Source organism: Protopterus annectens, chromosome 8.part0 (genome assembly GCF_019279795.1).
Source record: "Protopterus annectens isolate FY-2018-M chromosome 8.part0, PAN1.0, whole genome shotgun sequence".
Lineage (NCBI taxonomy): Eukaryota > Metazoa > Chordata > Ceratodontiformes > Protopteridae > Protopterus > Protopterus annectens.
Genome location: NC_056741.1, coordinates 196,094,367 through 196,110,240, shown reverse-complemented (window position 1 = coordinate 196,110,240; position 15,874 = coordinate 196,094,367). Strand labels below are relative to the sequence as shown.

Here is a 15,874-nt window from a genome sequence, read left to right as displayed (position 1 = left end):
AAGACAGGCAAAGTACTTTCACAGAAAATACTTTTGGTTAGTTGTAAGGCACTCCATAAAGCAAACAGTTCATTTTAGTCAGATTATGTGAAAAAGTAATATATTACATTACAGTAATGAAAACGATAAATATAATGTTATACTATGCTCTGTATGTATAATATTCATTAATACATATCTGGTGTCTGACTGTGATCCTATAACACCTTTAGCTTGGAGTTTTTTACTAAAGTATCATATACAAAATCAGAATAAATGTAAATCGTGCAATAAATAGAATCACACCTTGGAAAGTAGATTAACTTTGCAGCTCATTCTACTCTATCGTTAAGCAATGTGAAAGAGCTATATTTCTAAAGACCTATGGTAGTTGTCCAAAGAGGAGCATTTCTGCAGCCACTGAGGTAGTAAATTCCACAGGTGAGAAGCCTGATAAGCAAAGGAATGAGCACGAGATTTCTCAAGCCACACCTGTGGAACCACCAGCAGCCTCTGTGTGGCCAAGCATAGACACCTAGTTGAGCTATATGGTACCAGTAACTCTTTCACGTGGGAAGGACCCAAGTCGTTTGAGGGCAGAAACACCAACACCAGAACTTTGAAGATAATTCTGTAATGAACCAGTAGCTAGCCCTCATTATGGAAAACATGAGTAATATCTTGGCAATGAGCAGTGCCAGTAACTATTTTTACAAACAGAGATTTCTAGTAATTGTAAGCGGTAAATTTGGATTTGGGGAGTCTTAAGTAAACAGCATTGCAGTCATCCAGCCATGATTAAACAAAGTCACAAACCACTACTGAGAGATCAGCTTGAGATAAAAAGTAATTTGTTCTAGATATGTTTCTTAGATGGAAACAAGTTCATTTTACAACAGGTAACAATTGGTTTTGAACAGTTCAAGGATAACTACTAAACTACATGCTTTCTGAACAAAGACAAGTTTATTACAGCTTTAAAATTATAATTTTCGAGAGAAGAGACAGAAGAATCTCGTAATGTGGTGTGAATTGCCAGAACCTCAGTTTTGGAAGTATCTGATTTCAACTAATTACATGAAAGCCATAAAAGTATGGTTTCAGGATTGCTTGCTAGGGAGTGTATATTCACCATGCCATGTTAATGATAGAAGATATACATGAAAGCCATAAATGTATGGCTTCAGGATCACTTGCTAGGGAGTGTATATTCACCATCTCATGTTAAGAATAGAAGATATACAGTTTGCTATTTCCATATAACTATAGTATGCAAGTCCCTATCCCTGATAAGATCACCCCACGGAGCATATATACTGTGAAAAGCAAAGTGCATATAAATTAACTTTGTGGGACTCCACAGTCCAATGGATAATCTGAATATTTATTCAACCTTGAACAGATCCTTTGGAAAAGACCTCATGGACACAATGTACATCAGTGCAAGTCAGTGTTGAAGAAGGCAAAGTAAGGTTTTAATTGTTGAATCACTAGACCATGGTTAACATGGGAAATTGATGCTCCAGACCTATGGTCACCCCTCATTGGTCAGGTCTGACCATAAGATAATCACCCTTGACATCCACATCCCACCCCCACCCCCCAGTAAGGAAACCTCCGAAAAAAAACTCTCCAAAGCCAAGTTCATGCTACTCAAGTCAGAAGTGACAAACTTCATGACACCCATGCAGACAGGAACTGAAAGTTCGACTGCTGAATTCTACACTAGGGCAGTGTACGAGCACATCCACTTGTGCATGAATCGTGCCATCCCCAATAGAACGAAGATACTCTCCTCCAACAAAAGGAAGCAGATCTGGTGGTCCCTTGCCATAAACAGACTTTACAACAAAAGGAAGAAACTGTTGCAGAAAAGAGGAAAATCCTAGGATGCAAAAAAACTCCCTTACAAGCCTCAGTAAGAAGCTGAGATCCCTCATAAAATCCTCCACAGCTAGTTATGAAAATAAAATTGCCAAAGATTCCAAAGACAGCCACAAGGCATTCTATAGCTATGTCAAGAATCTAAATGGCAATGTTCAGATCTGCTCTGAGCTACAACACAATGAAGACATCCACAGGTGTGGGCATTAGATAGGTATCAAATTTCTGTAACACTGCATGAACGTTCCGGACAAGGTGATTGACAAACAAATACACAGAGCAGTCGAATGTAAGATAAGCACAACCAATCTGATGCTTGTAGTGAGACAGTAAGTTGAGAAGACGTTAGAGATTAGGAAAAAGTCCAACTGGGCATTCCTAGCCTTGGAGAAAGCACATGACATATGCCAAGATGCCAAGAAAGCTGATTTGAGCAGTCCTGTTGTGGTTTGAAGTCTGTGAAACGCCGGCAGAATTAATGTGTGCTAAGTAAAAGGACTCAAGTATGAAGAGTATTCAGACTCACAGAGGGGTTGCCAGTGGGAGTGTGTGTCTGTGCATCAGGGTTCAACTCTCAACACATTGCTGTTCATACTAGTGATTGAATACATTAGCAAAGAGGTCAGAGGGGACAGATAAACAAAGCTGCTATATGCAGATGATGTTGCATTACAGGCAGACTCAACAAGAACTTCAGTAAAGGATATGGGAATGGAATGCAAAACTGAAAGGCACATGGGATGAAACCGAATATAAATAATGCAGTTGTAATGACAGTAAATGGGGAAAGTCAGAAGGAGCTGAGAACTGAGTTAGAAGGAAATATTGGAACAGGATAACAGCTTCAAGTGTCTGGAAAGGCTGGATGAGGAGAAGGGATATCTGAATGAGGATGTCAAAGCTATAATCTGAGGAGTTCCAGCCAACTGCCACATATTGTTGGGAGATTGCCAATAAGCTGAAAAGTAAGGTGTACAAAACAGTGTTGTGACCAGTATTACTATATGGTAGAGAAACCTGAGCATATCTAAACAATCCTGCCTTGTTTCATCATTTTTTTTGTGAACTTGACTGGTAAGAGAAGTTTTATTTGAATTTTTATTGCATTTCTTATCACTGTTTTTAACTGTTTGTAGGTAGGAAGGGATTGCTTATTAACAAGATTTACTTTGAGTCATATATTGTTTGTTTTATATTCAGTCTCACTGGTGGTTGTTAGAAAGGGATAGGTTTTAGCCAAGCAAGCTCTAGCCACCCCAAGGGGCCTAGACAGCTATACATTTATACAGACTGCAGAGAGGAAAATCCTGAGCATATCTAAATAATCCTGTCTTGGTTTGTGATTTTTTTGTGGAGTTGACTGGTAAGAATTTTCATTTATCTTTACTGTTAAAAAGAGGTGTGACTGCAAGCTATAGTGAGAAATTACAACTTTTGTCTGGCTGGTAGAACTTATATGGTAAGAACAACTTTACTGTGATTTATTATTCAGTTGTATATTGCTGGTATAATTTTTTGTCACCGAAGTTGATTTAAGTTCTCTTTAAATTCTGTGGTTTCTGATTTTGATTATTCTTTTCTTTGCAATATTTTATTAATTTAAAGCGGAATATGGATTCCTTAAGAGTATGCAATTAACGATTTGCTAATGCACAAGTATTTTGTATAGTGTGTACTAAATGCTATGCATGTGCCTTTGTTGAAGTTTGGGCGTTGGGCTGGCACCTTGGCACTGTAAAAATCTTCTGCCAATCATTAGCGGACCAGAGTTCCGCTGTGGCGACCCCTAACCGGAAGAAGCCGAAAGAAGAAGAAGTAGAACAACAACTAAATGCTATGCATATTTAAAGGTAACAGCTGATAACACTAGTGATCTGTGTTCCTTGTGTTAAAAGCTGGATGATTTACTTACCATTGTTACAAGTAAATCTAGACTTAATGATGATGACTGCACTTCTGCAATTGGCATGGCTTGGGGAACAGTTGTTTCATATATTAATGACTGGACTTATGAACTAAATAATGTTAGGCATAGAACAAACAGAACAGATTTAGGAAGTGATGTATCTACTTTCTGCAAGGACCATTCAACCCCTATGAAACAAGATGATGCCCCTGAGAACTATGGAATTCTGGATGCAAGTATTCAGCAATCTGAAGATCAAGCTTGTTTAGAAGGAAACAACAAAAGAAAGAAAGTAAGAAGTTCACAGCAAATAACAAGGAAGAAAAAGAAACTGACTAATGACTGTAAAGGAAAGATAATACGTATTAAAAAGGACACTGCTTTGTTGTGTAACACACTGGTAACAGGGAATGAAGATATCTGTCTATCAGAACACCCTCGGTCTACATAAAAAGGCATCACTTTTCCAATTGAAAAGGTAGAAAAAAGAGGCAAGGGGCAGGTGAAAAGGAATAAATGAAAACTGAATGTGGAAGGATTGAAGAACGTTGCTGTAAGAAAAAAGAAGAGAGACAGATGTTGACTACATGGCTCAAGCTGTGGATTTACAATGCAAGCTGGATGAGAATTTAATATGCAATAAAAACAGTGGGATTAATAAGACTAATAGTGATGAAGATCTATCCTTTGTAACAATTAATAGAGCAGATATTACTGTATTACTAGATTCTTCAGAGATGGCCAGCAAAGATATTCTTGTAATTGGAGACTGAATTATTAAAGGAACTGATACTTATTTTTACAGAGATGATAATGAACATTGAGTAGTGTTATGCTTGTCAGGAGCAAAAATAGAAGATGTGAAACAAGCCTTGGAATGCCTTAATGTGAGGAGATATGGATCTATTTTTATTCATGTTGGTACAAATTATGTCACCCACAAGGTTCTCTGATTGTTAGTAGGAAACTGACAGCCTTCTTAGACAGTATAGCTTGTACTGGTGTTAGGACATATTTTTCACAAATCACTTATAGAAAGGATAGTCAGGTCACTGTGAATGAAAAGATGTTTTCGATGAACACCTACATGGACAAAATGTCCTTTTTTAAGAAATGGAAATATGTAAAGCATCCAAGCCTTGTTTTGGGCACACAAGTGTTCAGACAGAATGGTTTGAATTTGTCAAGATCAGGGAAGATAATTTTTGCAGCTGATATTTTGCAGTATTTGACAAACACTAGGCAGAATTTTTGCCAGGTTGAAAATGTAATAGTTCACAGATAGGAACATCTGATGCATCTCTGATGGTTGTTAATGCTGGGAGCATTAATAATGAAATGTTTTTATTGCTACGTTCCCACAAGATTGATGTTGTTATAGTTTGTGAAACATGGTTAAAGAACAATGACTGGAAACCAATTCTGTCAGGATATAAATGTTTTTACTGCAACAGACATTCTAAGAAAAAAATCAGGTGGTGGTGTTATGATAGGGATTAAAGGAAGCTATGAGTCCTGTGATTATTACATGTTTAATGATAACACCAGACTGTGTAACTGTGACAATCAAGACACCCCTGGAACACATAACAATTGTTGGAGTGTATAGACCACAAAAATCAAGTGCAGATGACCTAGAAGAATTCATACATTTCTTACATGAAACACAGGAGGGAAGAATAATATTAGCTGGGGACTTAAATTTACCAGAAACAGACTGGAATAATATTGATTCAACAACATTAGTAAGGACATTATTCACAGAGTATATTCAGGATCAACAATTGCTTCAAATTTAAAAAAAACTACCAGGGGTCAGAACATACTAGATATCGTTTGTGTTCCCTAAGAAATTACTGTAACTTCAGGTCAAGTTTTACTACCATTGATGTGCAGTGATCATGGGGTTATTAAGGTTAATTTGTTCATAGATAATTCTGCCAAACTGAAATCTAAACCAAGGCACAGAAGGTTAATTACAGATTATATGGAAGAAAAACAGTCCCTATGTAAAACTAACTGGAATGAGGTGTTCTGTGGAAAAACTGAAGATGGAATATGGAAAGTTTTGAAAGAGAAATTGTTTGAGTGCAAAAAGTCAAAAAAATGTTTAACATCAGGATCTAGGCATACAGCATCAGAAGGATATATTTCCATAAGAACAAGATATCTGATTAAGGTTAGAGACAAAAAAATATAAGAAATGGAAGAGAAGTACAATTTTTAAAAGTGAAATAAACAAGCTGGACAAACATATTAAGCATAGTGTGAGACACGATCATGAAAAATTTGAAGAGCATTTATATAAAGATATTAAGCATAATACGAAACCTTTTTATAGATACATAAGATGTGGAAGGCGTAAAGACACACATTGATAAACTATGTGCAGATTCTAAAATTTATTCTCAGACATGACAGATTATAGATATATTTACAAAATCTTATTCAAAGCAGTTCGACAAGTTGTCCTAGTGAAATCAAGGTAACCCCAGATACTGGAATCAAATTAAATTATATCAAAAAAGAACTGCGTAAACTGGATCCAAACAAAGCACAGGGAGGAGACGGAATTAGTACCAATGACCAGAAAACACTTCAGGAAGAACTTACACTACCATTATATCTATTATTCACTAGGTCATACAAATATGAGGAGATTCCTCAAGATTGGAGACGTGTGCTTATTAAACCTGTCTTTAAGGGAAAGGGGAGTAGGACAAACCCAGAATCATATAGACCCTTAAGTCTACTTTCATGTTGTGGAAAATTAATGGAGAAGGTAATATTGGATAAGTTATTGTCAGAACTGGATAGACTGGGACTAGAAACCATATATCAGCATCCATATGTTGAAAATAGATCTATTACCATCTGTAACATGATGTTCTATAACAATATAATAACAGCTATGAATGAAAAATTGTGCTGCGATGTAATTTATATAGACTTAACTTCAGCATTTGACAGGGTCATACACAAAACACTGAACAATAAATTAGTAGAACTAGGTATTGATGTACTATTGATAAGATGGATAGCTGCATGGTTTATAAATAGGACGTGACAAGTATCATACAGCAATTGGACAGGTGAAATCCTTGGGTACAGTCAGGGTGTCCCACAGGGCTCTGTCCTAGGCCATTACTTGTTTAGATTGTATCTTTCAGACCTAACTTTTTCATCTGAGGTGTTCTACAGTCTATTTGCAGATGACCTGAAATTGGGAAAACTGATTACAAGTGTTACAGATAATTTATGTCTGCAAAATAACTTGACTAAATTGACCATTTAGGCACAGGAGAATAATATGCTTATAAATACATCAAAGACTAAGCATATGAGATTTTGGAGACATAAACTGAAACGTGAACATTTAATACAGCAAACAGTGATTGAAACTGTAGACTCACTTAAGGATCTGGGTATATGGGTAGATTCAGGTATGAGTTTTTCTAATCATATCAACCAATTGATTAATGATAGTTATACAACTACAGGCTGTATAAAAATATGTATAAAGTCTGGAAAATTAAAAATAATGAAGTCATTGTTTGCTAATTATATTAGACCCAAACTTGAGTATGGAATAACAATATGGAAACCCTATAAGAAGACAAGCATGAGTAAACTGGAAAGAGTACAGTGGAAACATACCAAGGGCATCCATGGATGTGAAAATGTAAGTTATTATGAAAGACTAAAATATCTGAAGTTGTATAATGTCTCTTACAGATATCTAAGAGGAGATCTTATTCAGGTATATAAGGCATTTAGTGTCAACAGCCTCTGAAAATGTTTGGTGTTATCAAAAAGAGAATCATCAGACAACCTATGTAGAAGGTTCTATAGGAATGAGAAGTGCACTAATTGGTTCTTTGACAGAGTAGCTGATACATGAAACAGACTACCAAATTACATTAAAGCAAGTACTAGTTTAGATATTTTTAAGAACAGTCTGGACACTTATTATGGGAACAAGTGTTTTCATATATTGGCAAGCTAGAAGGGCATTAATGCCTGTGCTTGAAATATTTTTATGTACGTATGTATGTATGCATGTATGTATGTAAACTTGCATGTTAAATGCATAGCAGGTGAGGACGCTAGAGGCAATGGTGATAAAGTGCCTCAAATGGGTAGCAGGATGCACACTGTGAGGCACTTAAAGAACTGGGAACATCCAAGCAGAAGCCAAAGTACCTTCAAATGCAGAAAAAGTCAAATAGAACAGATTACAATGTTTCTGGCACATGTACAAAAAAGCAGAAGATAATCAGGTGACAAAGACTTGGGAGAGACCGGAAAAAGGAAAGAGGAAATTAAGGTGTTCAGTAAGGGATGAATGGATTGTGTGACAGAAGACCTGCAAAAGACAGCCGTGCCTGTCAAAAACGATGAGAGAGCAGCACTGACTCGAGAGAGAAGGTGACAATTGAATAGACACCCTGACCCCATGTAGAAAACAGGAAAAAAGGGGCTGATGTTGATGATTATTACTGTATCCACAGTGTGAGATTTCAGTTTCCTACTACTAGGACATGTACTGAAATCACTTGTATCAAGTAACAGCTATCTAGCTACTAATAACGTTGCAGAGATTACATTTTATACTGAAGTAATTTTGCTTTGTTCATACAGACAATTGCTATCTTCAAGGAAAGCATAACATTGCCTAGTTTTGTGTGAATTTTCCTTCTAATTTCTTCGTGAAGTTTCATGTATGTATGAAATAATATTTTTAAATACCACATCCCATTTGTATAAATCTAAGCGGGACTGGTGTTTTTAGTCAATTTATTGGAACTTAAAGTGGCTTTACACTGATGAATTGGATCAATTATTTTCATTGCTCTAACTGTACTTAAAGATCACACAGTATTCATTAAAACTAATTTTATTAAAATTTAAAGAAAAGGTTTAACAAAAACGGAGCCTTGGAGTTCACTCCAACTCTTTTGAGATAGAATGTTTGATGAATAATGACATTGGAAAGTGGCCTGCCAATATGAATATGCCAAAAATGGATGCTTTGTCCATCACCATGTACTGATGTTTTCATTTTCTTCTTACTGTATGTTTCTTCAGTCACTTTTCATGACATATTATCTTATCACCCTTCCACTGTCCTTTCTAACTGAAAATTCCCCTTTATCCCATTCAAACATGTTTGATAGGTTTGTCATCTGTTTAAGTTTTCTGTTTTCTCCATTATTTGTACTTTTAATTCATGGCAAAGCATATGCAGTCAGTGAGATAACTTCCACAACCTTTTTCCTAGCTAGTTCACCAAGGAATATAAGGGCCATATGCTCTTTCTCTTTGTCATCCTGCCTGTCTTCAGAGGAAGGTAGATTTTTAAATTACCTTTCTAATAAAAAAAATCACACATATATTTTTTTTTCTCTTGTCTTTAGAGGTATCCTTTTATGAACAAATGAATTAATAAACAGAAGTAAAGTAAATGAATACCTGCATTAAATTGTAAATAACTTAAGATACAATGAAAGCATCTGAATACAAAATTATTTAAGATTGTTTCAGGTTTATTGTCTATCTCTGTACTTGTAACTATAGCTGGATTAAATCACAATATTAACAGTCAACATAATAGTTAAAGCAAATCATAATACTGTTACATTTACAGCTGTCTAAGGCAATGACATATCAGTTGTTGTAGAACTATACTACATTTATAGTAAAAATAATATATTTGAATTTAATGGTTCAATATATAGGCAAAAGCAAGGCACGGCGATGGGGGCAGCTTTTGCCCCAAGCTACGCTAATGTATTCATGGGATATTTTGAGATCAAACATATATATAATAATTCTTTTTTTAAAAAATATGTGTACAAATATTATCGTTTTATTGACGATTTGTTGTTCATCTGCAAAGGTGGACAAGAAGAAGTGCAAACGTTTTTGAAGGAAATACAGAATAATAGTATGGGTATAAGGTTTGATGGACTTCAAAATGGACAGAAAGTGCAATATTTGGATGTCTCATTAATAGGACTGAATAATAAGTTGTTAGAATATCAAATTCATAGAAAATTTCAAGGATTAGGTTCAGTATTGCATGGTAGTAGTTATCATCCTACACATATTATGAAGGCAATTCCATATACTGAGTTTATTAGGGTGAATAGATTATGTAGTAACCTAATATTAGGAAAAGGAGTATGTACAAAGTTATAACAAATTTAAATTGAGAGGCTATGATGAGTATTACCTTAAAGAAAGTTTAAAAAAAGTCAAAAAGCAAGGGAAATATAACAAAGGGGTAATACGGAATGTATCACAGGAGTCAAGGGATGTAATGTATTTTGTTTCTACCTTTTCTATATTATCGGAAAACATTAATGAACATATTAGATATAGTTGGAATATAATAAAAAAAGAATTGAACTATTTGTCAGATAAAAATAGGTTTTTCCTATAGAAGGGTAGAAATATTCAGGACTTTTTGGTACATAGTCGATTTGAAATGCCAAATATGTTGCTGTATACACAAGTTACTCAACATGGTACGAAAAAGTGTGGCAAATGTATTATTTGTAGGTTTATTGTTAAGCAATTTGATGAAATCAATGGAATTGCCTTTACAACAAGAGGAATTTACAATTGTAATTCATCAGCAGTAGTTTATGGTATTGAATGCCCTTGCAAAAAATATTATATTGGAGAGACAAAAAGAACATTAGCTTGCAGAATTAAAGAGCATGCAAGAGATATTACAAACAATAAAGTAACTAGTCCCTTGGCTGTTCATTTTCATAGCCATCACAGAGGTAGAAATGATGGTATTAAGGTGACAGTATTGGACAGTATTCAAAACATTAAATATTTGAATGAAAATGTATAAAACAAATGTTAAGAAAAAGGAATTATATTTGATATTGAAATTTAATACTCTTAAACCAAATGGTTTAAATTGTGATTGTTCATGGAAAAGTTTACTTTAATGTATATATTTTTATTGGAAAGTTACGTTTTTTATGTCTTTTAAGTTTTTAGTTAATTAATTGTATAATTGAATGTTAATTGATTTGGGAGGGGTTTGTATGATATAAAAAGAATTGTAAGTTAGTATAAGAACATCTTTTACTCTGAAAAGGCTACTTGCCGGTAGAGAGAAGGAGATTATAACATTGGTTGTCTATTCCTGTTACTGTGAAATTCGTCTTTTAGTGGATTAAATTCTTTATGGTCACTGTGGAGTCTTCTATTCTTGTGGTATAACAAGTTATTTCTCGTTTGCTTGTTGTGGTATATAGTAAAAATATCTTATTAATGTACTTCAATAGCAAATGCTATTAAACGTCAGTATAGCAGATACACCAAACAGTTTAAAACTGCACATACTTATATTACTTTATCTAAAATCTTTATCAGCAATGTCACATTAAATCTTTCATTATAATTATATAGAAATAAAAAAGAAAAGCATTGCCAACAAAATCAGATAAATATGTTCCTACAAAAATAAAAGTAAATAAAACCTAAAAAGAAAACTATTACGAACCGAGAAGTGCAACCTTTACTACAAAATTAGGGCAGTACAAAATTACTTCTCAGTGTTTAGTTTCTTGCATCACATAATGAAACTGTCATGTAAACTGCTATGACAGTATTTTGTTTCTTTGTCTTCACACACAGCTGGTTTTCTGTAAATAAAGACTCCTAATTTGCCTGCATATAATATAAGGTTTACCTTTACATGTGCGAATTGCACATGGGCGACCATCAAATGTTCGAAAGACAGTTTTCAAGTTCTGAAAACTTTGAACGGAAGAAGGTTCGAATGTGCAATGAGCGAATGCACAGTGAGAGTCATTCATTGCACATTCAACATTTAGGGGCAGACTGCCCTATAGTGGGGAGATGGAAATGGTTCCATTCCCCGCTGTAGTGCGATCTCGGAGTTAAAATAATAAAGAAGGGGGGTGTGGGGGGTGCAGGGGGGCTTGCCCCCCTGCATTACACTGCATATACTTTTGTTGTCGACATTCATGTTTGAAAAACAGCAAATCGGCTGTTCGATTTGCTGCTTTTCGAACATTAGAAACTGCCACTTTTTCCAGTTTCGTTTTTACGATGCAAGGATATGACTACTCGCACAAGTGTGATTCGAGGTTTTAAAGGTAAACCTAATATAATACTGTTGAAATTGTCAACATATACCAAGACAAAATGTAGAAATGGAGAAATGACAGTGCCATACAGATTTTCAATACAATCAAAAATATGTCATGGAAATATTTAATTCTTTTAACAGCCAAACTGATATGGTATAGTTACTTTTACTATGATTGTATATACAGTTTTGAATGAATAATGCTTTATACAGCTCATACCTTAAACAATTGGCAAAATATGTTGATATAACATTTTCATTCAGTATTTCTTTCATGCACTAAAAAGTATAAAGAAAGTATGACCAAGGTATCCCACAAACACTTAAAATACTACAAACATACTAGCAAGTAGAAGGCAGTGTGACAAAGTTTCCATATTAAATGTTGAATTTTTTGGATCACAAATGATGTTATTAAAGATATTAATTGCATGTAATTAAATATCTATAACATTGCAATGTTCACAGCTTCCATGCATATAAACATTGTTAGCACCACTTGCTATAGAGATTATTTGTTTTGGTGGGCACAGCAGTTACACTTATAATACAGAACAAGTGTGTTGTATAAAAAAAATATTTGTGATTCACATTTAAAATCTTACTTAGTTGCTTTCATTGTTTTCACAGTCTTTTTTTATTGCATTATTGATATGCAAGTCAAAGATGAGTTTGCTGTCAATAGTAATTCCTGACAGTGTGGCCTGATTTACCAACTCTGTTGGGGTTTTGTTTATGGAGAATACAGTAAAGTCTGTGGGAACAGGTTTAGATGCAAAGATGAGTAATTTAGATTTATTAGGGTTAAGTAATAGCTTGATTGGTTTAGCCAGAGTTCTATGGATGTAAAGGCCTTTTGTGTTAACTTTTTGAGGTCAGAGAAGTTATTGGAGGTACAGATTATGGTTATTATGATTAAATATTAAGCAAACGTCTTCTTCCTATTCTGCGTCCAAATTGCCTGTGAATTCTTCAGAAAATTTCAACTGTTTTCACTTCCAAAATGACTTCTTACAGTGGGCAGCAAAAAGACCAAACTGAAATTTGAATGCTAACTAATGAATTGTTTTGAATATCTTCCAGATTTCCTTTTGTTTCTTTTGTTTGCTGTAACAGTTAAAGCAAGCATTCCAAAATTTGTAAAACATTCTATTTAAATACAATATAGGTATATTTAAATACAAGTTAAACAAATGTGAGTGCAAACTTGATTCAGTCATTACAGTTACATGAAGATAAGAATGAATACTTGCAAATCATAAAATCACAAAGCTTTAATAGAAAAGCCTGTGATGACAGAGGAAAGAGTATGTCGGAAAGAGGTCCCTAGAAGAAGACATTATAGTATGACTCATAACTTTGTATGAAATGAAAGGCACAATAAGTACAATAACAATCGACCAACCTAAAATTGAATGTTTTGAACTGTAACTGATTGTTTTTACCAATAACACTTATGTTTTCATCTGTAAGCCAGAGCAAGAAATCTAATTTCATGGTACTTGACTGTACATATACAGCATTTTAAACTAAACTGAGATAAAACGTAATAAAATGCAGTATGTTTACAGAATGTATTGTTGTTTATATGTAGGAGCTGTACACTGACATTTAATCTGTAATAAATACTTACCAGAGCATACAACACCTGCATCTTCTTTATGATGGCAGTTATGCTGGCCCCATCCTGCAGATGGACACTTCCACACCAAGGATTCGGTCCCCGAGCAATTAACATTATCCAGCCAAATAGGTCCCGAACCTTTTCCAAATGATCCTGAGGTGTTTGCTGATATGGCATGACCACATTTCAGCTGTTTACAGGCGACATTTGCATCTTGTAGGTCCCAGAAGTCATCACAGACTGTGCCCCATGATCCATTGTAATAAACTTCAATTCTTCCAGCACAGTCCCCTCCGCCATTAACAAGTCTCAGCTGCATATGTTCTGCCAAATAATAGGATTAGCATGTTATTTTATTTAAGTATGTACGCATTTATTTACCATGTGTTGATTAGTATAAATTCATGGTTCCACAAATAATCTGATTTTCAAAGGAAACCAAATTCATTATATAATTTGTTACAGCGTAAGAGTCTAACACTGAATCTAAAACAGTCAAAGGAAGGCATATAGGAATTTCCTATAATGTATTTGAGGCAATGTTCTACTGATACTGACGTAATCAGAACAACATTGCTAAGTTTTTCTGCATAGCCGCCTATTTTGAGCATTTTCTGGCTTGTTAAACTTGATTTCTGCATTAGTAACTGTATTTAGAGCACAACCTAGAGCTGTTTACTGAATTTCCTGTTTGCACTTATTTTTAAAATCGTTTTTTTTTCTCAAAACTTGCATTTTGTCTGTCTTTGACCTAGCACTCTTGTGTGGGGTCATTTACTGCACTGTTATAACTTGTTGATACTTGTGAACCTCTGCTATCTCTGAAAAAAACAAAAAAAAAAAATCTTGCTTTTTTCCCACTTTTCTGAGATTTAAAAAAGTTCAGTTACAGGCTTGCTGTTCTTGAACTGATTGTAAGTTTCTTGGAGGCCAATTTTTGCTTGGGCTAAAGGGAAGTCTCTCTGTTGATCAGTGGCAGTGAAAAACATTGAGCAGCCTGCCTGCCCCTGTGGGAGTGGTTACTGACTTGAAACTGTAGTTTTATTGACCGTTTTGGATCAGTTCCTAACTCCTTCATCTTCCTCTCTTAAAATCTGGTTGCCTCATGGTTTTGGCATCTTTTCAGGCTTGTTGGCTGTTGGTGAAGCACCCACCAAGAGGAGAAAACGCTGAGAGAAGAAAGGAGCCACTTTTGAGATTTTAAGTATTTTTCCTCTGCTTATTTGCTAAGTTTTTCTGCATAGCCGCCTATTTGGAGCATTTTCTGGCTTGTTAAACTTGATTTCTGCATTAGTAACTGTATTTAGAGCACAACCTAGAGCTGTTTACTGAATTTCCTGTTTGCACTTATTTTTAAAATCGTTTTTTTTCTCAAAACTTGCATTTTATCTGTCTTTGACCTAGCACTCTTGTGTAGGGTCATTTACTGCACTGTTATAACTTGTTGATACTTGTGAACCTCTGCTTTCTCTGAAAAAAAACAAAAAAACAAAAAAATCTTGCTTTTTTCCCACTTTTCTGAGATTTAAAAAAGTTCAGTTACAGGCTTGCTGTTCTTGAACTGTTTGTAAGTTTCTTGGAGGACATTTTTTGCTTGGGCTAAAGGGAAGTCTCTCTGTTGATCAGTGGCAGTGAAAAACATTGAGCAGCCTGCCTGCCCCTGTGGGAGTGGTTACTGACTTGAAACTGTAGTTTTATTGGCCATTTTGGGTCAATTCCTAACTCCTTCATCTTCCTCTCTTAAAACCCTCTTTTGCGTGGTTTTGTGCATTTTTGCGCATAGCGCAACAGCGGGCAGCGCCGCCTAAATGGGTTTAAACTATTCCTGGCTCCACAAAGTCTGCTCTTCACTTTTTCCCTTAGAACTGCTATATCTCTCAATTTAAACACCATATTCTCATTCTAAGGCCCTTCACTGGTCCAATTAAGTAATCCTACAAGTTAGCACTATTAAACCATAAGCACTACTTACTCTTATACTCTCTACGATTACCCTGTCCTCTATTGGTCTGTCTTAAATTCAGTTTCCCTATATTACTCTAGCATGTCCAAAGGTCAGTCAATGGTTTCCTCTCCAGTCCAGCTGGTGAATCTGGGAATTTTGAGGCAATGTTACAACTGTCTCATGTACACGGACAACACTCTCCTCCTCCAAACAGGTTCAAATATATGTGAGAGATGCAATTATTTAGCCAAACTGGAGGCTGAACTCTCTCATCTCAAAACTGGTGTAACCAGTCAGGAGGAGAAGGTAACCTCACACAACACAATTCCAGTATCACATAGTCCCACCACATCAGTGAACCAAACACATAAATACACAAAAACATACTCAGAGGCT

General features: G+C 35.1%; 1 protein-coding gene across 1 annotated transcript in view; it reads right to left on the bottom strand.

The window, feature by feature from the left end:
- The window catches only part of LOC122808189 (antigen WC1.1-like), a 997,107-nt gene that overhangs the window by 781,716 nt on the left and 199,517 nt on the right, over window positions 1–15,874 (bottom strand). Inside the window, exon 6 of the mRNA XM_044079157.1 lies at window positions 13,543–13,857. Coding sequence (XP_043935092.1) covers window positions 13,543–13,857 — 315 coding nt within the window. The remainder of the gene's footprint in view (window positions 1–13,542; window positions 13,858–15,874) is intronic.